The sequence below is a fragment of the Pogona vitticeps genome, chromosome 6, assembly GCF_051106095.1.
Source record: "Pogona vitticeps strain Pit_001003342236 chromosome 6, PviZW2.1, whole genome shotgun sequence".
NCBI classification, from domain to species: Eukaryota; Metazoa; Chordata; class Lepidosauria; order Squamata; family Agamidae; genus Pogona; species Pogona vitticeps.
The window spans coordinates 116,008,768-116,032,403 of record NC_135788.1 but is presented as its reverse complement, the minus strand read 5'-3'; the positions used below and the strand labels follow the sequence as shown (position 1 = coordinate 116,032,403).

Here is a 23,636-nt window from a genome sequence, read left to right as displayed (position 1 = left end):
CTACCTAACTGTGTGTGTTTGTTTGTGTGAGAGAGAAGGTCTGTGTGAGGGAATGTCACTTCTGCTTCATTCTGCTTGTCACTCCCATCTCTTTGCTGTTGTGCCTCCCACCCCATGGCCAACCTCAATTGGCGTCCGATACCACTGAGTAAATGACATTTCGGTAAGGCACAAGTGACCTCTGACTGGGGCGGAGCCCTGTTCTGAGCTGCCCCGAGAGAGAAGGAGATCAAACAGGCTGACTTTCCAGAAGGGTACATTTTGGTTGAGCATCAGGAGAAACTGCTTAACAACCTAGACAGTTTAACAAAGGAAGCCATGACTTCCGAAGGTGGTGCATTCTTCTTTACTGGATATCTCCAAACAGAAACTGGGCAGCAAGCCTGGTCTGGGGAAGCTCCAGTTTTGAATGAGGGGTTTAATCCATATTTTGGCTAAAAAGATGCAAACTAGCCCCTTTAGATCTGGCTCTTGGAAGGCAGTCCTCAAGCGGCTGGAAGACCTGAAAGATGGTCTTTCCCTCACTGAGATCATCCACCTCTGGATGACAAGAATCATGTGGGGAAAAAATCTCAATAGCCAAGAAGTCTACTGTCAAAATATTCCATTCATAGAATTGAGTTACAGAAACCTGATATCACGCTGAGGTGGTATAAAACCATTTCAGGTGTTTTATGCATTTTTAAAAAATCTAATTGCTTGCAATGGAAAGTTACATTATATATATAATGTAATTTATAGAGAACTGCTCTATAAATATTATATACATTATATATATATATATATATATATATAGATGTGTGTGTGTATGCATGTGTGTGTGTGTGTGTGTGTACTTTTTCACTTGCAGAGTTAGTGGAGAAGGCTTCTGGCAGTCACATTCCTTAGGCTAGGAGATGTGATAACTTGTCATGAGGCGTATAGAGTACAAAATTTGACGTGGAGCTAATGTGGGTGGCGCTGTGAGTTAAATTGCAGAAGCCTCTGTGCTGCATGGTCAGAAGACCAGCCGTCATAAGATTGAATCCACGCGATGGAGTGAGTTCCCGTCATTTGTCCCAGCTCCTCGCCAACCTAGCAGTTTGAGAGTGTGTAAAAATGCGAGTAGATAAATAGGGACCACCTCAGTGGGAAGGTCACGGCATCCCATGTCTAGTCATGCTGGCCATGTGGCCATGGAAACTGTCTTTGGACAAACGCTGGCTCTATGGCTTGAAGACGGTGATGAGCACCACGCCCTACAGTCGGACACGACTGGACTAAATGTCAAGGGGGAACTTTACTAATGTGTCCTCTGTTCCAGTTTGAGGTGTGCCATTTTTTGCTCGCTTGTTAGATTAGATTATTTATATCCCATCCTGTGTCACAAGATAAGAGAGCTGCATACAAGAAAAAAATGATTTCTAAAGAGTTTAAAACCCCCAAACTTGCTCTTACAGCATTGTGTGTAAGATAATATGTGCCTATCTTTCAGCGTTCTATTATTTCATTTTATTCCGCATGTTTGAAGAATTGGATGTCATCCACGAAAGCTTACATTAAAAAATATAATCAGTCTTCAAGGTGCCACATGCTTTTGCTGTTTTGTTCTATTTTGTTTGGATTTTGCTTGGTAAGCTTGCACAGACTAACACGGCTACTTCTTCTAAAATAATTATTACTGTGGAAGCGCAAAAATGGATATCTGCTGATGGAGAGTCTGCAGGACTTACAATCCACCCCTTTTTCTGTGTTTGTTTATTTTAACAAGACTGGATGATATTTTCAGAAATGATATCAGTTCCTTGGGAAAAAATTACACTGTGAAAACATTGTCATATTCTATAGAGACAGAACATCATTTATTTTTCAAAGTGTATTGCAGTCCTCCATAAATGACAGTAAGAAATAGAAATGTGAGCTAGAATACAGTGGTGCCTCGCATTAACCCTCGCTATGGGAAACATTGCTCAACAGAATGAAAAAACCCATTGAAACCAAGTTTAATGCGTTCCAATGGGCCCCAAAACTCACCATTGAGCGAAGCTCCTCCATAGGGGCGGCCATTTTCGCGCCCTCGGTAAGCGAGGGCACAGCGTGAAAAGTTCTGGTGGCCATTTTGGAACCGCCAATCAGCTGTTCCGTGCAGCTTCGCTATGCGAAAATCGTTAAGCAAACCGCTTAACGATCATTGCACAGCGAAAAAACCCCATAGGGGCCATCGCTGAGCGAATGCTCCAGCGATGGCCCGGACCCCCTCGCTATGCGAATTCATCGCTCAACGGAGTGATCACTAAGCGAGGCACCACTGTATTTCCCCCCTTTAGTCATTTACTCAGAATTTCTGTTCTACATATTGGATTACTAATATTAGCTTTAGAGCCACAAGATGGAATTTTTCCAGTAGATCACTCAAGGTAAAAAAAAAGTGAATGACTCGCACCATTGAGACTTTTTAGGAACGGGAATTAATAGCATATGGAATAATTTGCATTCGATGCCTTGTTGAGATACCAACTTTGCAAGCAGATTTAGCTACAGGGGTGTTTTTTCCTTACTAGCTGTTCCTTGCTGTTCAAATCGGGTCTCAACACAATAATGTAACATTTTGGGGAAAAGATGCAACCCAGTAACCCGCCACTGGAAGCTAAGATGGAGAAGATCTCCACAGCCACCATGTCTTTCCCTTTAGTACTCAGATAGGTTGGGACAAATGATAACCAAACACTACAAAAGACCAACATACTGAAGGTGATAAACTTGGCTTCGTTAAAGCTGTCGGGCAGCTTTCTAGCTAGGAACGCAACCGAGAAGCTGACGATGGAGAGGAAGACCATGTAGCCCCAAATACTGTAAAACATGGTGACCGACCCTTCATTACACTCCAGTATGATTTTGTCAGTGAACAAATGTGTGTTCAAGGCTGGGGATGGGGGAGATGTACCCAACCAAAGAGCACAAATACCTACTTGGATGAGGGAGCACGACCAGACAATACAATAAGCCAATCTGTTTCCCACCCATTTATGGAATTTGCTTCCCGGCCTAGAGGCCGTGAAAGCCATGATCACTACAATGGTTTTGGCCAAAACAGAAGACACAGCAAGGGAGAAGATAATGCCAAAAGCTATTTGTCTCAGAAGGCAGGTCACCTTATTGGGCTGTCCAATAAACAGCAAGGAACAGAGGAAGCAGAAGAGGAGGGACACAAGGAGAAGGTAGCTGAGGCTTCGATTGTTGGCTTTGACGAGGGGGGTGTCCCGTCGCTTAATGAAGAGTGCAAGCACCAGACCTGTGATCAGAACAAGGAAAAGGGCCAGAGAAGTCAAAATAATGCCCAGAGTTTCTGTCCATGAAAGAAAACTTTGAACTTTAGGAATGCAGCTGTCTCTGCCTTGGTCGGGATATTGATCTTCTGAGCAGCTGATGCAGGCATCCATGTCTAAAAGTAGAGAATATACCAATGTTAAAATTACAAGAACTGTTTTGACATCTACTTGACATGTCCAGGTAGATTATCACTAGTTCCTGCACTCCTAGTCAAAATAGGCAACAACTGAAACTAGAATATAAACCCAGCAGTGTGTGATTTAGTCCCAGATAGGTGAATTTTCTTTGTGTCTAAAAGTCTCGGACATGCAGTTGTTCAAGGATCTGTCCATCAAGGAACCACTCATGTTTCTGGGGTCAGATTACAAGTGACATCCATGCAACATGTTTTGAAGACCAATTTAAAAAACCCAATAAGAAGTAGGTGGAATGCTTATTGGATGAGGAGAAGGAAATTAAGTAAAGGTCTTCCATTGAACCAAGAAAGTTTCAGCTCTACCTAAAGAATAACAGTCTTTTCCCACCGTTAGTATGCACGGCAGTACCTCTATTCAGATTTTAGGAGCTCTCCAACCGCTCAATGAGAGGATTCAAAAGGCAAGAATTTAAAAACACACCTTTCCCCATTCTCGAAGCCCATCATCACCAATATATGGGTGGTGTAGTGCAGTGGTTCTTAACCTTTGTTACTCGGATGCTTTTGAACTGCAACTCCCAGAAACCCCAGTCAGGACAGCTGGTGATGAAGGCTTCTGGGAGTTGCAGTCCAAAACCCCTGAGTAACCCAAGGTTAAGAACCAGTGGCATAGTGGACAGAATGACAGATTAGACTCTGGAGTCCAGGTTTCAAATCAGCTATGGGAACCCACTGGTGGAACTGGTAAAGCCACTCCTGAAACATCTCACTCATCTTGAAAGCTATGTCAGGTTTTCTGGAAGTCAATTTCCGACTTGACAGCATGTAACAGCAGAGCAATGGAGTAAGGTTTGAAGTGTTTGAAAGAAGGAGCATCTCACTTCCTTCCCACCTCCTATAAATCTTACCAGGTATAGTAGGACCTCCATATGTGCAGGATCAGCTGCTCGAAAAGATTAAATAAAAACTCCCGGAAATATGTGTTTCCAAAGTGTATTACTAGAACTGGCCACAAGAAGGAGCTAGAGATTATAGGGTTTGTATATCTGTGGTTTTCAGTATCCACAGGGTGGGGGCTTGGAACTGATACCCCATGGATACTGCAGTCCTACTGTACTTCTTTTCTGGCCAGGTTGGCGCTCAAGATACAATGAGCCTTTTGAGCCCCCCCCCCCAAAAAAAAATTACAAAAAAATGCAAGAAAAGAATTGGAGGATGTGTAGCAAACACTTTTCTACGGGTTCAAAAGAAAGCAAAAATTTATCAATGAGAATGTTTGCATCTTCAAGGTTCCATATCTTTGCAGTCACATGTCCTTGGCTGAAATCCTGTAGCTTAGCGTTGTACGCTGCCACTAGAATAGACTCTTTGGATCCATGGAGGCGCTGGCTTACTAAATATCATCTGATTCAACAGGCATACTCTAGTTGTCACTTACTATGCCAAGTAAGGGGATTTTATCCATTGTCTGGATACCTGACCAGTTCATTGTTCAAAATCATTTATCTCCTACCTGTTTGGTTTGTCATCTTCCCTTCGGGACAGAAAACACAGTCGTAGCAACAAAAGACCTCTTTCTCTTTCTTCTGCTTGTTGTGCCCAGGCTGACACTTGTCATTACAGAGGGAGAAGGGAGGTAGCTACAGTTAAACAAAGCGAAACAAAACAGTTTAGGACCGAATTCTTGTTCATGGAAACATTGCTGTAAAAATGATCGAGTACGTTAGAGAGGTGATGATAGAGAACCATAATACCAGTGCTTCTCTGTTATTTTCCTAGGGTTGTGGTTCTCCTGCTGCTCCTAGTGGTAGGGGTGAGGACTGTCTAGTGTGTTCTACAAAAGATCCCATATTCCACCACTGCTAGTTTCAGTTAAATGGGTCAGGTAATATGGAAGACCCTGTGCCCAATGTGCTATAGAAGTGTTTCTTGTATCCATCAGCAGAATAAGGAGAAGAGACATGTTCCACTGAATTAACTAGGGACACAATTCTAGTCAACAGGGTCTGAATCAGTCATAATATTATTTTTTGATGCTTCTTGTGCTGGAAAGGGACGTGGTGGCGCTGCGGGTTAAACCGCAGAAGCCTCTGTGCTGCAAGGTCAGAAGACCAGCAGTTGTAAGATCGAATCCATGCGATGGAGTGAGCTCCTGTCCCTTGTCCCAGCTCCTGCCAACCTAGCCGTTTGAAAGCATGTAAATGTGAGTAGATAAATAGGTACCACCTCGGTGGGAAGGTCACGGTGTTCTGTGTCTAGTCGTGCTGGCCACGTGACCACAGAAACTGTCTATGGACAAAATGCTGGCTCTATGGCTTGTAGACGGGGATGAGAACCGCGCCCTAGAGTCGGACACGACTGGCCTAAATGTCAAGGGGAACCTTTACCTTGTGCTGGAAACAATTTGCAGCTGTATGAAGGCGCTTCTTCTTCTTCATGTAAAAGCTAATGACTTCCTAGCTGAACTCTGTCAATTGAAATGTGATGACATTTTATTCCCACCTGGGTGAAGTTTTGATGCCACTGGATTTTCTCCTCATTGAGGTCCAGCTCTTTGCCAACGGGAGCTTGTGGATCCAGTCTTCCCACTTTAACCCTGACATAGGAATTATTTGGGAAAGTGATCAGGTTTGTGATATCAAAACCACCGGTTAGTTCTCCATGTTCATTAAATGCAATTTCGTCTCCGGCGTTATTGTTAAATGATGTCCTCTGGATGAAAGAGTGCAGCTTCGTAAAAAAGAGAAAAGAGAATCCAATGTCAAAATAGCCTGTCGTTTCAGATCATGCTGGATGATCTCCTTACTCCACGAAGTAAGGAAAACTCATGTTTCATCATCCTCATCAAAATGAGGAACATGGAAGCCAAAACTTGTACCTTAACATTCCTTTGATAAGGCATGAGGTTGTGCAATGTCACAATTTGTGCGTGCACGAAGCCAGACGTGTGCAGACGTTCCTCATCCTGTTGTAAGTCTAAATGAAGGGTGCACAGTCTGGGGCCAACCTGCTCCTTGCCCTATTTTGAGATGCTCTGCAACAATATTTGTGCATTCCCATGAAAACCTTTTTCTTGCAAATGGGAAAAAGCACAGGGCAAGACTAAGTCATGGATAGAAAGCTTGCAGCCAAGATAGAAGGGCGTCAGCAGAGATGGCATTTTCACTTTTTAAATATTTCCCCCTCCCCCCCAATCACCAGGAATAAGCTTCCATTGTTTCCTAAGGCAGTTACTGTGAAGGGACTGAGTGAGGGATTTTAAGAGGGCGATGGGCACAGGCATCTTCAGTTCCTTCTTAAAAGGGCAATGGCTTTTTGGCACTGATTATATCCTTTCTCTCTTTCCTTCTCCTTCCTATTCCCCAGATCTGAAATTAGTGATACTGCGGCCACAGACTTCAATGATTTAATACATATATTTTTTAAAAAAAGGAAAATAAAGTTCATTTTTAAGGTAAAGAGCATACTTTTTCTCCACTTCTAATCACAAATATCTCTGACTCATTCTGCTTTTGTACATTTGTTCCCATGTCTTTTTAAACACTACCTCCTCACCACGCACCTGCGTTTGGCCTTGGTCTTTAAGGTCCCCAAACAGAGAAGCAGGTGCTGTACCTGGGCTCAATAAAGCTGTCTTTTCCTGATCAGAGCCTGCAAAAGTTACTTTTTGTATAACATATCCCAGAATCTCCCAGCCATTATTCTATCAGCTATCAGTGTTGGTAGACATTCATGTTTGGAAGTCATGTTATGCTGATAATTGCAATGGAATATGTAGCATCTTGACTTCACTGGCATTTCCTGAAGAATACATCTATTTAGAGGGGAATGTAACATTTTGGAGATCTAAGGAGGTACGCCTGTCTTGCTAGGATGTTTGAGGATTTGCTTTTCCCCTGTTCTTTACAGGGATAAATATTCTTTGGGAATGGATTTTAGTTACCCACTTCATTGGCTTACATCCTTATATATTTTCTCCCTACTCGCTGCCGAATTTCTACAGATGAAGGACTTGTTTGTGACACCGTTCTTAAATAGTGCTGTTTTATTATTGACATGATTTCTGACTTTTGCCACTGCATTTTGTAGCCAATATTTCCTTGGAGTTGAAGAGACAGCGCATGACTTAACATCACCATAATAATAATAATCGCTTGCCGTCAAGTTGATGTTGACTTACGGCAACCCTATCCAGGGTTTCCTAGGTAGAGAATATACAGAAGTGGTTTACCATTCCCTTCTTCTGAGGGCATGCTAGGACCGTGCAGCTTGACCAAGGCTACACAGGCTGGCTTCTCTCACAAAAGGTACAGTGAGGAATTAAACTCCCAATTTTTGGCTCTGCAGCCAGATACTTAAACCAAATGAGCTATCTAGCCAACATTGCTATAGCAGAAGACAATAGCTTTCAGGACTTTCTCAAAAGCTTTCCAGAAGCTTTTAACTGACCACAGTGGAAACATGATGCAGAACCGTCTAAATGTTTCTTGATTTAGAATTTTGGCATATGGACCGTGGAAGAAACTGGAAAGCAATCAACTATATCAGTTAGAGCTGTTGACAAGACAACTTACACCATGATCCTTGGAGAATTAAATAAAAGTATGAAGGATTTGATGGTACCCTATCTGGAGAGAAACAGAAGGATTTCAAAGTAAGGCAAAAGGAGAGTGTTGATGTTTTATAGAGATGACCATACAGGACTCATGTTTGACAGTAGAAGACTTTCTCAAGGGAGATATTACCTTCCAAGCTTCCAAGTCATGAGAGGCTGATTTACTGCAATCATCCTTTGCTCTGGAACTGGATCTGGATGAGTACATAGCATGCAAGGCATGTACTAGAACATAAACAGCATTATAGATACAATAGCTATGGCCGGTCATGCTCATTTCAAAAAAAGGGGCAGGGAGACTCTCTAGCTTCTCCTCCTCCGTGCAGGGGTCACTGAAATCCACCAGGCTGCTGGAAGTGGAGAGGACACAATCAAAGGCTTGTTCCCAGAAAGGTTTAATGAAACCATTCCTCTCGTCATCAGCAAGATGAATATTATGGAGGTATTCCTGGAAACCTGCAACTTCCTTGGAATGAATGGTGAAAGAGAGAGCACCGTGGAGCATCTGAACATCAAATCCCTTTAGAAGGAGATGCAAAATGACATCAGTCTGGGCTGTGAAAATCCACACTTTCATTACAGGTCTTCTATAAGGCAAAGGGCTCAGCATGTTTGCCATGAGAAAAACAGTTAGCCATGTAATGGTTTCAGTTTCTCCATATATGATAATAGCACTGGCTTTGGTATCCAGTAAAGTATTTACATTTTTCTCAAAACTTTGGATCATTTCATGCAAGTAGTAGAAACCCACATTATTATCGAGAGTTTCGGTGAAGGCTAAGCAGATTCCGTTCTGTGCCAACATCGGCTCTAAGATGGATAAGAAATGCTCCCCACCTTCAGTGTCTTTTCTGAGGACCCCTACCCAGTTCCACTCAAAATGCACGAGTAATTGCACTAGTCCTCTATTCTGAAGTTCCTCGCTGGGAACCATGCGATAAAACAATGGAAGATCGGCATGGGCGCTCATGATTGGTTCAAATGAACCGTAAGACATCTAAATAAATAAAAAGGACATGCGTTTCAGAGAAAGAACGGAAGCATTCGTGAACATGCAACACCCCCCCCCCCGAGTTGTCCTGTAGAAACGGGTCCCATGAAAATCAATGGGACTTGAGACAAAACGTTCTACTGATTTCTCAGAAATGTTTCAACTGGATTTATTTCGAAGGCTGAAGAGTGCCAAAAGCTTAAAAACTAAATTTAACTATTAGTGTGGCACCATATACTGTATTTAACAACTGGTGTGTATGTGTGTGCAACAATACTATCGCACAATGAATTTGAAATTCTGGAACTGAGATATGCCTAAACTGATATGCCAGTAAAACATCGCAAACATTTATTACTGGATCATTTCTACATGCAGAATCTTGGATTTTAATTCCTATTATATCCATTCCACCTTTCATGGGGCAATCCGCCTTTTTCCAATCCCCTCTCCAAAGCTTGCACATTATCTCAAGTAAGACTCTGCCTGTTTAACTTACTCCATATCTCATTGTTTTTCTGAATGATGATAGCACAATACAGAATGAGCGAGGAACTGTGGATTTCACGTAAGACTCCAGACGGCATTCACCAAGCCCCATTAGCAAATCCTACCTGCGGTATCTTGTAGTGATCTAAGATTCCTGCCATGTATGACGAGATCTCAAGGTTAAATCCTCCAATGACTCCTATTAGATTGTTCTGTTTGCCACATTTATAATTAGGCTTTGATGCTTTTGATCTGGAGAGGAGGTCCAGGGTGACCTGATAGGCCAGCCTTGCGTGAGAGTAGCTGTCAAAGATGTGGAATCCAAGTGTGACGTTGGGCAAGATCCTGGGATTTTCATTGACCTCCTTGATAGCAAACACCAAAGCCAGGGTGTGCTGGTAGAACTTTGTCATCACCCTGTTGAAAAGAAAAACCAGATAGAAAAAAACCTGCAGGAATTTGACTTGTTCAGACTGAAATGCACAGATGAAGGAGAAATCACAGCAACCTAAGACAATAGAAGAACTACAGAATAATGTTAACAACAAAGAAATGGAGATAAAGAATTTGTAAATCCTGGTTCAACCATCCATCTAAGTGTCCAGCCACCGGACAGGCATTCGCACCCTGGAACGGCATGGCTGTTCTTTGCCCCAACGTCCCCGGATGGCGTGAGACTGTTGGAAGCCACGTGAGCATGTTGGGAGGGAGAGTGCACTTATTTAAGCAAGCACTCCCCTTCGTTCACCCTCTTTCCCTGTTCAGACACCCACCCGCCCTCCCTAATTCTAGTGTGACTTAGGTGGTCACCTTTTAAGGGGGCGGATAGGAATTTTTGACCTTCAGCCTAATTGGCTTTTGGCTGGGGGGATTTTTTGCCTAGCCCATACTGGAGAAAGGGTTGTTGGCATTTTGGTGGTTTATTTGGTCACACGGGCGAGGAGGGCAGAAAAACAGGTTGTCTCGGTGTGTCCCGTTTGTAATTAAGTTAGCCAACAGCGCATCTAACCTTTTGGCTCTGAGGATCATGCGATTACAGGGCCGGTGTGGGGAAGATGCGCTGGGCCACTTCTGGACCAACAGTCATCAGTTAAAGATGTCTGGAGGTCTGGGGGTGTTTGTTAGCGGCCTGCTGGGTTCTTGCTGTCGGTAAGACAGTGGGAACCTGGAGCCGGGGACTTACCCAATGGCGGTTCAGGGGGTATTTCGATACCCCCAGCTTCTCCTGTTTCCACACTACAGCAGGCCCCCTCTTTTTAGAATAGTTGAATAACTGATTGAATTAATTAAATAAAGTGTGGCCCATATTAAATCCATATTGTTGTCTCGCGTTCTTATTCCGGGGCTGGGGGGAGCAAATGGAGAGTGCAGCCAAGAAATCAGAAGACTGAATCTCAGAAGGGCTCCAATGAAGGAACTAGAAAAGATAATCAAGTGCGAGGATGTGGCACTGGGGATGAAGACCGAGATCATCCACATGTTTGTAATTTTGACCACCATGTATGGTTATGAAAGCAGGACAGTAAGGAAAGCTGACAGGGGAAAAATGATTCATTTTATTAACATGGTGCTGGAAGAGAGCTTTGCAGATACCCAGGACAGCTAGCAAGCCAAACAAGTGGGTCCTAGATCAAATCAAGCCTGAACTATCTCTGGAGGCAAAAATGATGAAACTGAGGCTGTCCTACATTGGACACATTAAAAGAAGACAAGATTCTCCGGAAAATACAATAATGCTGGGAAAGGTGGGAGGCAAATATGAGATGGACTGATTCCCTAAAAGAATCCACAGGCTTGAGTTTTCAAGAGTTGAGCAGGGCTGTTGAGGACATTTATGGAGCGTGCTCATTCATAGGATTGCCATAAGTTGGAAACAACTTGATGACACATAACAACCACCACCACCTAAGACTTAAATCCAATTAAATGTTCTCAGTCATTACAGGAGTTTCATAGAGAAGTACAATATGAGGAAACATGAATTTTCCGGAGAAATCAGTAGCCAAGCAAGAGCTACATCATAAAAACAACAGAACTTCCACTTTGGAACATGTTTCTCCTATATATCAGATGCTTAAAAATAAAGACCTGATAAAAATACAAGGAAAAACATAATCTCCAGAGGTATTTTATATGGAGATATTTCTTTCATTTCCTTTCATTTATCATTTAATCATTGTATTCAGAACTCAACAACATGCATCAAATTCTTTGGAAGATCCTAGACTCTCAGCATGCAATTGATTTTTTAAATTATATCGAATCGCCATCCATAAATTAGCCTGAATTCGAAACAATGGGTTTTTATTTCATATCAGCACCTTATTTCACATCCCTCCTGGAAAACAAAAGAAAACCTCATATGATAAGCTTTTGCTTATCACATTAAGTAGTGTGCATTGTTTAACAAATACGGTTTCTGTAAAAAATTTTGCTATCTATAAAGTAGCTGGAGACTCAGAGCATATTGTACCACATGATTCATTTAAAAAATAAATAAATATTTTATGCCTCAGCTATATAAAATTACTGGCAAATAGAAAATCCTTTCCACCTCATTGTCATATCAGACCATGTTCTGCTTTTTCTTTTATGGTGGTGGCCCAGACAGCTTGTCTTCTGCCTTAAGAGATCCATTTTTGGGGGTGCTCTTCCTGCCTCCTGCTTGCCTCTGATCTTCTAGTGTCAATGTAACCCTCTTGACAGTGAGATTAGGCTTACTCCTATTTACTCCTATTTACCGTCTATGGGTGAAGGCAAATCTACTCTACTCCCCTCCAATGCCAGGAGTAGTGTGTGCATTGATGTTACTCCCATGCTGCACAGCCCTGCCGTTTTTCCTCATAAGTACAAAACTCTACATTTCATCACAACATGAGAACAGATCAACTTTTTGAGGAGAACAGTAAGCAGCCAAAGTCACTCATCTTTGGCCTCCTCCAGGAAAGAAGAATAACTGAATTGTGACCATAAAATACATTTCTGTTATATTTAAAGACCCTCGGAGGGGCCAGGAAGAGAACCAGAAAAGTGTGAATTTTCCTTCCTTCCTTCCTTCCTTCCTTCCTTCCTTCCTTCCTTCCTTCCTTCCTTCCTTCCTTCCTTCCTTCCTTCCTTCCTTCCTTCCTTCCTTCCTTCCTTCCTTCCTTTCCTTTCCTTTCCTTCCTTCCTTCCTTCCTTCCTTCCTTCCTTCCTTCCTTCCTTCCTTCCTTCCTTCCTTCCTTCCTTCCTTCCTTCTCCATGTCTCACTGAGCCTTGTGCTCAGTATCCACCAACACATGCTACATCCTCGGGGAGATCCTATATCTCGAGTGGTCAATTTGTTCTTAACACTCTGTAAGTTCTCAAACAAACCTTCTTGCTCCCTTACCAGTTACATATTCTGCCAATGGGTTCTGTTTCATGGTTACACTTTACATTTTTCCTGGTAAAGTACAACAATACTAAGCATTTGATTGCAATGGCTCTCTATTACATGGTTAAGTGTCCAGTTTTTAATGAATATAACCATTCTCCCTTTTTTCTTCCACATTTATATAAAATGTACATCAATACCCTTCATTTTGGATTTTTAAGAAATCAGTAACAAGCCTGTTTCTTTTCCTTTCCCTTGAACCTTAATTTCGTCCCTAAACGAAAGTCTGTTGGCAGGAATGGGGCATAGAAGCAAGAGAACCATGACCACAAATCTCATTTCATTTTTTTTCCAGTGGCAGAAAATTATGATTTTGTTTTTGCCAACAACATTCATTCGGACACTTTCCCCTCCCCATGACAGCAAAATATATACACGTTCTCTGCCCTGGCTCAAGGTGGCACACCAAGATGCAAGCAATCACTTTTCTAAAGCGATCTCCACACCCGTAAGACAGTCAAAAGAAAATTTTAAAAATTTGGATTCTCACGCATCAATGTTGTACGACTCCTCAGAAGGACGCTTCACGAAGAAAATGTGGCGGAAAAGGTGATGGATGAAAGAGACGATGCCGCCAATGTTGACGTCGTTAGGTTGATGCCACTCATGTGGAATAGAAAGGCCATCAATTGATGCACAGTTACTGCCGTGCACTGTATCTACCAAGTGAGGAGTGAAGATAAGCAGCAGTAGTATCAGGAATAGTGACAACATTCCCAATTTTAACCTCCTGATGGTGAAGCTAACCTAAGGGTGTATTTTCCCCTCTATATCTTCCCCTACCTTTCTCTTCTTTCTCAGTCTCTCTATATGTCTTCCTGTCTCTACTGCATCGCTGTTAGCATTAGGTGGGACAGAACCACAAGAGGGCTAATCTCCAAAAGATCAACCAAACAGGTAAAAAGTTGAAACCGAGCAAACAGATGGAGCTCTGGCTATCTGCAAGACCTGCCTTCCTGTCTAAGCTCAGCCATCAATAGCACACGGAGAGTATTTTATCAGCATTTCAGAGTTGTTAGTTGAATTTTTTTCCCCCAAGGGCCTTCTGGGAAAAAAAAAACTGGAACGTTGGCAGTGAATTTATTATAGTGTTTTGGATAATTAGAGGAGAGAACATAATTTCTGTCATCTGAGGGTTCTTGAGTCAGCATTGTCAACACACAACGGGCTAATGCAAACAAATGTATTTGTCATATATAAGTAAACTTCTTAGTGGTTGGGGGTAGGGGAAGGATGACCTCAAACATTCTCTCTCTTTTTTAATTTTATTTTTAAATTTCCAAAACAAAAACAAATACAAGAATACAAAATACTTACTATTGCACTCTAAACCACAGTGCACCCCCATAAACACAGGATCCTTTAGAGCAATACTTTTAATACGAACCTCTTTTCCAAAATTGTATTGATTGTTGTTTAGAGGCTTTCCCCTTTCCTTTCACTAATACAAATTCAATAAATCTACCCCAAATAGCATAAAAATATTTGAACTCATTTCCCCTCTCTTCATCTTCAGTTCAGTAGTCAATTTATCATTTAATGCAATGTCCCATACTTCATTATACCAATCTTCTAATTTAATATCATGTTTATCTTTCCAAAATCTAGCTATTAATATTCTAGCACTTGTCATAAAATTAGGTGACACTTGTCACCAAAATGATGTTTCCTATGGGGGAATTTCGCTTTGCAATGATCGGTTCCCTGCTTTGGGAACCGATTCTTTGCAAAACGACGATTTTCCAACAGCTGATCGGCGATTTCAAAATGTCCGCTGGGTAAACAAAATGGCCCCCCACTGTTTTCTGCGACGGATTCCTTGCTGCACAGGCAGCGAAAATGGCCACCCTATGGAGGATCTTCGCTGGACGGTGAGTTTACAGCCCTTTGGAACGCATTAAACGGGTTTTAATGCATTTCAATGGGTTCTTCTTTTCGCATTACGACGTTTTCGTTCTACAGCGATTTCGCCGGAACGAATTAACATCGTAATGCTAGGCGCTACTGTACTGTACCTGGAGCTGCTCTCCTTGTCAAAGTCAGCTCACAGAAGGCTACACTGTCTGACTTTACTCACATATGGCATAGTGGGGAATCAAACACCTAACTTTTGGCTCAACAGCCTATTACTGAAACCACTGAGCTATCTAGCCGGTCAGAGATGGGGTTTACCAATCTTTTTTTTATGGGGGTATCCTGTGCAACTTGCCCAAAGCTAAACAAGTAGCCTCTATTCCTGGGATGCAGAATGAGGAAATGAATTCCTAAACTCTGGCTCTGCAGCCAGATGCCTGAACCACTAACCTCTCTGGCCAGTCCAGACCTTTGAGTTATGTTATTCCATGCTGTCCAGTCATATCCAACTTTCCAAGGTATGTCAGTTATTTAACTAGTTGTATTAGCATTACCACCACACCAAGAGTTTCCATTGACAAGTGGTGATACAAACCAGGTTTCTTGATTTGTAATCCATCACTATACAGTATACACTATAGTGTATGCATTACTGAAACAGCAACGTCTACCTTGGCTTGGGCATGTCATGGGAATGGCTGACTGTCGGATTCCAAAAGATGTCCTGTATGGAGAATTAGTGCAGGGAAATCACCCCAGAGGGAGACCACAGCTGCGATACAAGGACATCTGCAAGCGGGATCTGAAGGCCTTAGGAATGGACCCCAACAGATGGGAAACCCTGACATCTGAGCCTGGAGGCAGGAAGTGCATCATGGCCTCTCCCAATTTGAAGAGACCCTTGTCCAGCAGGACGAGGCAAAAAGGCAGTCACGAAAGCAGCAAAATCAGGGCGCTGGATAGGGCAGAGAATGTGTCTTCAGTGTGGAAGGGATGGTGACTCTCAAATAGGCCTTCTCAGCCACACGAGACACTGTTCCAAAACCTCCATACAGGGCATGTTACTATAGTCTCTTGAGACTGAAGGGTGCCTACACAATCCATCACTCTATCTACTACACCACAGTGGCCCTCCTACCATACCATATCACACCTTAACATACACTGCCCTACTTGACTATGATAGACTATGCTTTTGTTGTTGTTCTTTAGTCGTTAAGTCATATCTGACTCTTCATGACCCCATGGACCAGAGCGTGCCAGGCCTTCCTGTCTTCCACTGCCTCCCGCAGTTTGGTCAAATTCATGTTGGTTGCTTCGGTGACACTGTCCAACCATCTTGTCCTCTGTCATCCCCTTCTCCTCTTGCCCTCACACTTTCCCAACATCAGGGTCTTTTCCAGGGAGTCTTCTCTTCTCATGAGATGGCAAAAGTATTGAAGCCTCATCTTCAGGATCTATCCTTCCAGTGAGCACTCAGGGTTGATTTCCTTCAGAATGGACTACATTAGACTATGCTGTATACTGCTACATAAAACTTAAGGTTTAAGCTGATGGGGACCTTATATAGACAGGGCTACTGGTTGTGAAAGTCATTTTGAAGACTTGGGTAAGCATGTACATCCATATGAAATACACTAGGAAAATTTCCTTTATTCTTTACTCATCAAAAAATTGTCATAGTCTGTCAGAGAAACTATACCACTTATTAGTTCAATCTCATCATGACACTCCATTAGAGATAGGACACTAAGGCAAAAAAGACATACAGTGGTGCCTCGCTTAACGAGCGCCCCATTTAACGATGAATCCGCACAGCGATTTGTTTTTTGCGATCGCAAAAGCGATCACATTGCAATGTTTTCAATGGCTAAAAATCGCTTTGTGATGATCGGTAAGCGTTTCGCTTACTGATTATTGCATTGCGATGTTTAAAAAACAGCTGATCGGCGGTTCCAAAATGGCTGCTAGAAAAAATGGCTGTGTGCTGTGTTTTTGCACCCTTTCCTCGCTTACCGAGCAGTGAAAATGGCAGCTGGATGAAGGGTTTTCGCATAACGGTGAGTTTTAAGCCCATAGGGTTTAATGCGTTCCTGTGGGCTTTTTTGTTCCGTATAGCAACGATTCCACATAGCGACGATTTTTCCAGGATGGATTATAGTCGCTATGCGGGGCACCACTGTATTTCCCCCACCAATTTTATTTATAGAGACATTGATACTTCTATATACACATTATAATGATACTTGTTTTAAATGATATGCAAATATTTCATATTGGATCACTGATACCTAGCAGAGGAACCTTGGAAGAAACATAATTAAGGTATGGGAATGAATCAGTCATCGGAACGCTTCCTCCTTACTAGATGTTCTCTGCTGTTCAACTCAGGCTTCAGCAGTATAATATAGCATTTGGGGGAAAAGATGCAACCCAGTAAACCAGTACTAGAGGCTAAGATGGAGAAGATCTCCACAGCCACCATGTATCTCCCCTTGGTGCTCAGATAGGCTGGGACAAATGATAGCCAAACACTGCAAAAGACCAACATGCTGAAGGTGATGAACTTGGTTTCATTGAAACCATCTGGTAATTTCCTAGCTAGGAAAGCCACGATGCAGCTGATGATGGAGAGAAAGCCTAGGTAGCCCAAGACAAACATGGTGACTGACCCTTCATTACAATCCACTACAATTTCTTTGGGGATCAAGTATTTGTTGTAATCTGGGTAAGGGGGAGACATAGCCAACGAAATAGAGCAAAGGGATACCTGCACAAGAGAGCAGCCCCAGACAATATAACGGGCCAACTGTTTCCCCACCCATTGGTGAAAAATGTTTCCTGGCTTGGAAGCTATGAAAGCCACAACCACGACAATGGTTTTGGCTAAAATGGAAGAAATGGCAAGGGCGAAAACAATGCCAAACGATGTTTGTCTCAGGATGCAGGTCGCCTTTTGGGGCCAGCCAATGAATAGCAGGGAGCAGAGAAAGCAAAGGAGGAGTGAAATAAGAAGAAGGTAGCTGAGGCTTCGGTTGTTGGCCTTGACGATGGGAGTGTCCCGTTTCTTAATGAAGACTTCAAGCACCATAACTGTGATCAGAGCGAGGAAAAGAGCCAGAGAAGCTAAAACGATGCCCAGGGTTTCTTCCCAAGACAAGAAGTTTAGAGTGTTTGGAATGCATTGAGTTTTGTTCTGGTTTGGATATTGATCATCCGGGCAGGTGGTGCAGAAATCCATGTCTAAAAGAGAAAAGTACACCTACATTCAAGGTCTGAAAATCATTTTGGAATGTACCTTTACAAGGATTCACCTTGGCAATTTGTTTTGCAATCCCCAAAGCCATTAAATCTGCATGGGGTAGCACCTGGGATATTCTATTTTGTTGGAATATTCACACAGGTTAAAATATATGAAGCACAGATACTGCAGCATTTCTAACTTTTTAAAGTTTTAAGCCCATTCTCCGGATTTCAACCTTTTGCCACAAACAGAAACACCCTGGAGGATCGTGTGTGCATGCTGTGAGGTACATAGGTATCCCCGCAATGGAATCTATTAGGGAGGAAAAGAAAAACAGTGTGCCAATTTTCTCAGTAGAACATAAGGCAGCCTATTGGAGAAATTAAAAAACTGTACTTGGAGAAGTGTTCTGAATTCATTGGGGCCAAGAAATAACTTGCAAAAGGAAAAGCTTGTTCTAGTTTTAGGTGTTGTTCATTCCATTTTTCATTTTCTGAACCTAGATGTCTTTTGGAGTCCGAAAATACCTCACAAGTCACACAGTCCACGTTTTTCTTGTCGTAATGCATGGAAACTAAAATACTTCACTGTATATAACCTAGTATTGAATAATTTCATAACTCTGTTGAAACTTCAAAGTTGATGTTTCATTGAATTAAGTTTATATGTTTCTAAGACACCTGAACCATTGTTTCAGTATTTCCCAACTCAAGACCCTTTGAATCCCTAATACCAATTAAAAAGAGTTTGTAATAATAATGTACTGTATTTCTTGTGGATCAGAAGAGTAACAAAAGAGGTTTGGACATAGATGTTGAGTAATGAATACAAAATACAGTGGTGCCTCGCTTAACGATTGCCTCATTAAACGACAAATCCACTTTACGATGAGGTTTTTGCGATTGCTAAACAATGTTTAGATAGGGAAAATTCACTTGATGATGATCGGTTCCCTGCTTCGGGAACTGATTTTATGCTAGACTATGATTCTAAAACAGCTGATTGGTGGCTCTAAAATGGCCACCCGCTGTGCAAAATGGCTCCCCGCTGTGCTTTAGGATGGATTCCTTGCTTTACAGGCACTGGAAAATGGCTGCCCTATGGAGGATCTTCGCAAAACGAGCAGGTATTTAGCCCATTTTCAATGCATTTCAATAGGTTTTTAAAATTCACTTGGCGAGGCACCACTTCCTTAAGTTATGTTTCCGGTTGCCAAGAGGCCCAGAATCTGTCCATGAGAGAAATGAATGTAAGTTCTGTATCTCACATTGTGTTGACAGTCACACATAATTGTCCCAAGGTATTATTAGATTCATCAGGAGGTGTCCTGGTTCCAGTCGCACCGTGCTAACCTTCTGTTTGCACAGGATTGTAGGAGACCTTTGACTTCCCTGTTACGTCAATATGGGATAGTGCTATTGCAGTGAACAGGGTTTCTGCTTTCCTCAAAGAGGTCCAGATGCCTCCTTGCTCAAGCTCAAAAAAATCAAATATTGCTTGTGCTGTAGATGGTTGTACCCATGGAATGGTCAAAGAGGATTCTAGTTCTGCTGTTTCTCAGGGATCTCTTACCTGTCTGGATCGCAACTTTCCCTTCTGGACACAAAGCACACTCATAGCAACAGAATTTTTGCCCTTCCTTCTTTTTCTTGCTGGAACCAGGACGACATTTGTCATTGCACAGAGAAGATGGTGGCGCCTACACTTGAACAAAGGAAGACATAAGGAGAGAGAAGACGTTGGAGGGAACATTGCTATAAAAATGTACTGGTAATTAAAAGAGAGGATGACATAGAATTCTAATGTGTACTCTGATGGTGACGATGGGGGTTATGCATTGCATAAGGATTCCTAGCTAAATTAAAGGGATCGGGGATCAAATGATATGGAAAATCCTTGGCATGTGAACCTATAAACTCAGTGACAGTAAGGAGCATCATCCTTTGTTTGATGAGAGCCGCGAGTCAAATTTAAAAGAGTTGAACCATGATGATACTGTGTGAGATGGAGCTTTATGAATAACCTGCTTGATCCTAGCGATCGCAAAGTTAAAGGTTCCCCTTGACAATTTTTGTCCAGTCGTGTTCGACTCTAGGGGGCGGTGTTCATCCCCGTTTCCAAGCCATAGAGCCAGTGTTTTGTCCGAAGACAATCTTCCGTGGTCACATGGCCAGTGCAACTTAGACACGGAATGCCGTTACCTTCCCACCGAGGTGGTCCCTATTGATCTACTTGCATTTGCATGCTTTCGAACCGCTAGGTTGGTGGGAGCTGGGACAAACGACGGGAGCTCACTCTGTCGCTTGGATTCTATCTTAGAACTGCTGGTCTTCTGACCCTGCAGCACACAAAGGCTCCTGCGGTTTAGCTCACAGCACCACCACGTCCCTTGATCCTAGAGTGGGCCAAAGATGGACATGAGTTGTAGGAAGTGTAGTAACTACCTCTGGACCAGTGAGCGTGTCTATTCTTTCCAACAAGGCAACCTTTGATAGATAGGGCAAAAGTGGGGTTAAGTGGACTTCCATAAAGATAAACAAATGGGTCCTAGATCAAATGAAACCTGAACATTCGCTCGAGCAAAAAAGGATGTAACTGAGGCTGTCCTTCTTTGGACACATCATGAGAAAGCATGATTCTCTGGGAAAGGTAATAATGATGCTGGGTAAGGTGGAAGGCAGCAAGAAAAAAAAAGGAAGACCCAATACATGATGGACTGACTCCCTAAAGATAACCACTACCTTTAGGTTTACAAGAACTGAGCAGGGCTGTGGAGGACCGGACATTTTGGAGATCACCCCATGGAATGTCACAACTCTATGCATCCCATTGTTGCTTTGTTTTCGGAGAGTGGAATGATACTAGAAGAACTGGTAGAAGCCATCCCTGTTCACTAGGACCCTCATCGTTGTTTGCTCCCTTCCACTGAGAGATACATTATTTTTCCTTTTAAAAAGTCAAGGTGAAAAGTTTTTCTCCTCTAAGGGCGCATAGCTTGTCAGCAATGAGGTGTCATAACAAAACTTGTTGGAAAACTGTGTATATGTCAGTTATACACATTACAAGTAGTATGTTTTTATTGGCCAGAATCCTACCTGTATTTGTGTAAGGTTTGCCTAACGTACTGCGTTTCCCTGAAAATAAGACAGGGTTTTATATTAATGTTTGCTCCAAAAAAGCATCAGGGCTTATTTTCAGGGAATGTTTTATTATTTTCATGTACAACCATCTACATGTATTCAAATATGGTCACGTCATCTTCTTCTAGTTGTTGCACAATGGTGGAGGACAGAGTTTGACTTCACTGGGGCTTATTTTTGGGGTAGGGCTTATATTACGAGCATCCTGAAAAATCCTACTATGGTTTATTTTCAGGTTAGGTCTTATTTTCGGGGGAATAGGGTACTACAAGAAATGATGGCTAACTGATGAGGTGCCTGAGAATGTTCTGGTCTTCCACCTGGTTGGACACTTGACTGGGTAAAAGAGATAGGCCTTGGAATGTCATCAATTAGCTACAATTAGCCACTGCAAGTTACACAAAAATTACATCAACAGCAATAGCATTACAGTCAATCATGATAATCTCACAGACCATTGGAAAACTATGAAGGCAGTCATTTAAAGTTATCTTCACACCTGGATGAAACCTTGATGCCACTGGATGTTTTCCACATCGATGGAGAATGCCTGCGGATCCAGCCTTCCCACTTTGACTCGGACGTAGGAGTTATTTGGGAAAGTGACCAAGTTGGTAAAATCAAAACCAGCTGCAAAAGCCCCATATTCATTAAACATAATCTTGTCTCCGGCACTGTTGTTGAATGAAACCTTCTGAATCAAAGAATGAAGCTAAAAGGGAAGAGGAAAGCATGGAATGATTAAAGGGTTAAAAACCATCCTGTTCGTTTAATATTGGCATTAATAAGATGTCATCTTGTCTCACAAGACAAGACAACTGAAAGCTTAAGGCTGATAAATGTAAGAGACATATCTATCATCAGGAGAGAACTTTCAGGTGTAGAAATGATGGACGAGGTGCCTCAATTTAGATGCCATTTATTTGGTAAAGGTAAAGCTTCCCCTTAACATTTAGTCTAGTCATATCCAACTCTAGGGTGCGGTGCTCATCCCCGTTTCCAAGCCATAGAGCCAGTGTTTGTCCAAAAACTGTTTCCATGTTCATGTGACCAGCGCAACTAGACACAGAACTCTGTTACCTTCCCACCGTGGTGGTACCTATTTAGCTACTCGCATTTTAAAATGCTTTCGAACTGCTAGGTTGGCAGGAGCTGGGAGAAGCAATGGGAGCTCACTCTGTCACGTGGATTTGATCTTACGACTGCTGGTCTTCTGACCTTGCAGCACAGAGGCTTCAGCGGTTTAACCCGCAGCGCCATCACGTCCCCACCATTTATTTGAAGTCATTGCAAATAATGTAACTTTATCAGGTAATAGTGTTGACAAGAAAACATTCACATGGAGACCCTGAAGAATAAAAAAAGCCAATAGTATTCTGAGAGTAATACTTTCAATCCACTGTCTAGACTCTGGTTTTGCCATCATTTCAGGAGACACCTTACCTGCCATGACTCCATGTGATGACGATCAGACCTTCTCTGATTCCTCCTTGCTTTGGTACGAAATCTAGATGAATACATCTCCTGAAGGGCATGAGCCAGAATATACACAGCATTGTAGATACTGTAGCTGTGTCCAGTCATGCTCATTTCAAAAAAGGGGGCAGGAAGGTCCTCTAACCTTTCCTCTCCGGTACACAATTCAGTGGGGTCTACTGGAGTGCTGGAATCAGAGAGGACACAGTCAAAGGCTTGCTCCCAGAAATCCTTGATAAAACCATTGGTCCTTTCATCAGAAGGATGGATATTCTGAAGGTATTCTTTAAAGCCTGGAACTTCCCTTGAGTGGATGGTGAAAGACAGAGCACCATGGAGAGTCTGTATATCAGTCCCCTTTTGCAGGACATGCAAAATGACATCGAGCTGTGCCGTCAGAATCCACACTTTGACCACAGGTCTCCTGTCCTCTAGAGGAGTCATCATGTTCACCATGAAAAGAAAAGTCACCCATGTAATCATTTCCGCTTCTCCGTATATGATAACTGCATTGGCTTCGCTGCTCATTAAAACTTCTAACTTGCTGACTAAAGCTACTATTTCCGGTAACTGTCTGATACTGAGATTGTTAGGAAAAATCTCTGCGAAGGCCGAACATATTCCATTTTGGGTGAGCAGTTGCTCCAAGGTGGATAAGAAATGTTCCCCAACTTGAGTTCCCTTTGAGATGATCGATACCCACTTCCATCCAAAATACAGAAGCAATTGGATAATTCCCTGATTCTGCAGGTCCTCACTGGGAACCATATGATAAAAGGAAGGAAGGTTGTTCTGCTCACTGATCCCTGTTTTAGAAGAGCCATAAGAAAGCTGCATGAATAAACGGAACACATTTCAGAGAGAGGGCAAAGAGTCAACATAATTTATTATCTTGAATGTGAAAGCTGTAAGATGCGCTAGCAGTGATGCATTTACAGAGTTTGTGCTACCATAGTGTTGAATGCCT

At 42.4% G+C, this 23,636-nt stretch overlaps 2 protein-coding genes and 1 long non-coding RNA gene across 3 annotated transcripts; all 3 read right to left on the bottom strand.

Annotated features, from left to right (window-relative positions):
* Positions 1–1,817: 1,817 nt before the first annotated feature.
* LOC110087672 (vomeronasal type-2 receptor 26-like) lies at positions 1,818–9,025 on the bottom strand. The gene is made up of 4 exons (XM_073003021.2): positions 8,191–9,025; positions 5,948–6,175; positions 4,959–5,085; positions 1,818–3,421 (listed from the first exon to the last, which is right to left on the bottom strand). The coding sequence occupies exons 1-4, from the start codon at positions 8,992–8,994 to the stop codon at positions 2,511–2,513; spliced, it is 2,070 nt and encodes a 689-aa protein (XP_072859122.2). The 5' UTR covers positions 8,995–9,025; the 3' UTR covers positions 1,818–2,510.
* Positions 9,026–9,388: 363 nt separating this feature from the next.
* Positions 9,389–14,001, bottom strand: LOC144583766 (uncharacterized). Its single transcript, XR_013537700.1, has 2 exons — positions 13,446–14,001; positions 9,389–9,957 (listed from the first exon to the last, which is right to left on the bottom strand). It is a non-coding gene; the product is annotated as an uncharacterized LOC144583766 (long non-coding RNA).
* Positions 14,002–17,147: 3,146 nt separating this feature from the next.
* Positions 17,148–23,437, bottom strand: LOC144583859 (vomeronasal type-2 receptor 26-like). Its single transcript, XM_078378800.1, has 4 exons — positions 22,637–23,437; positions 21,693–21,905; positions 19,626–19,752; positions 17,148–18,052 (listed from the first exon to the last, which is right to left on the bottom strand). The coding sequence occupies exons 1-4, from the start codon at positions 23,435–23,437 to the stop codon at positions 17,148–17,150; spliced, it is 2,046 nt and encodes a 681-aa protein (XP_078234926.1).
* Positions 23,438–23,636: the final 199 nt, after the last annotated feature.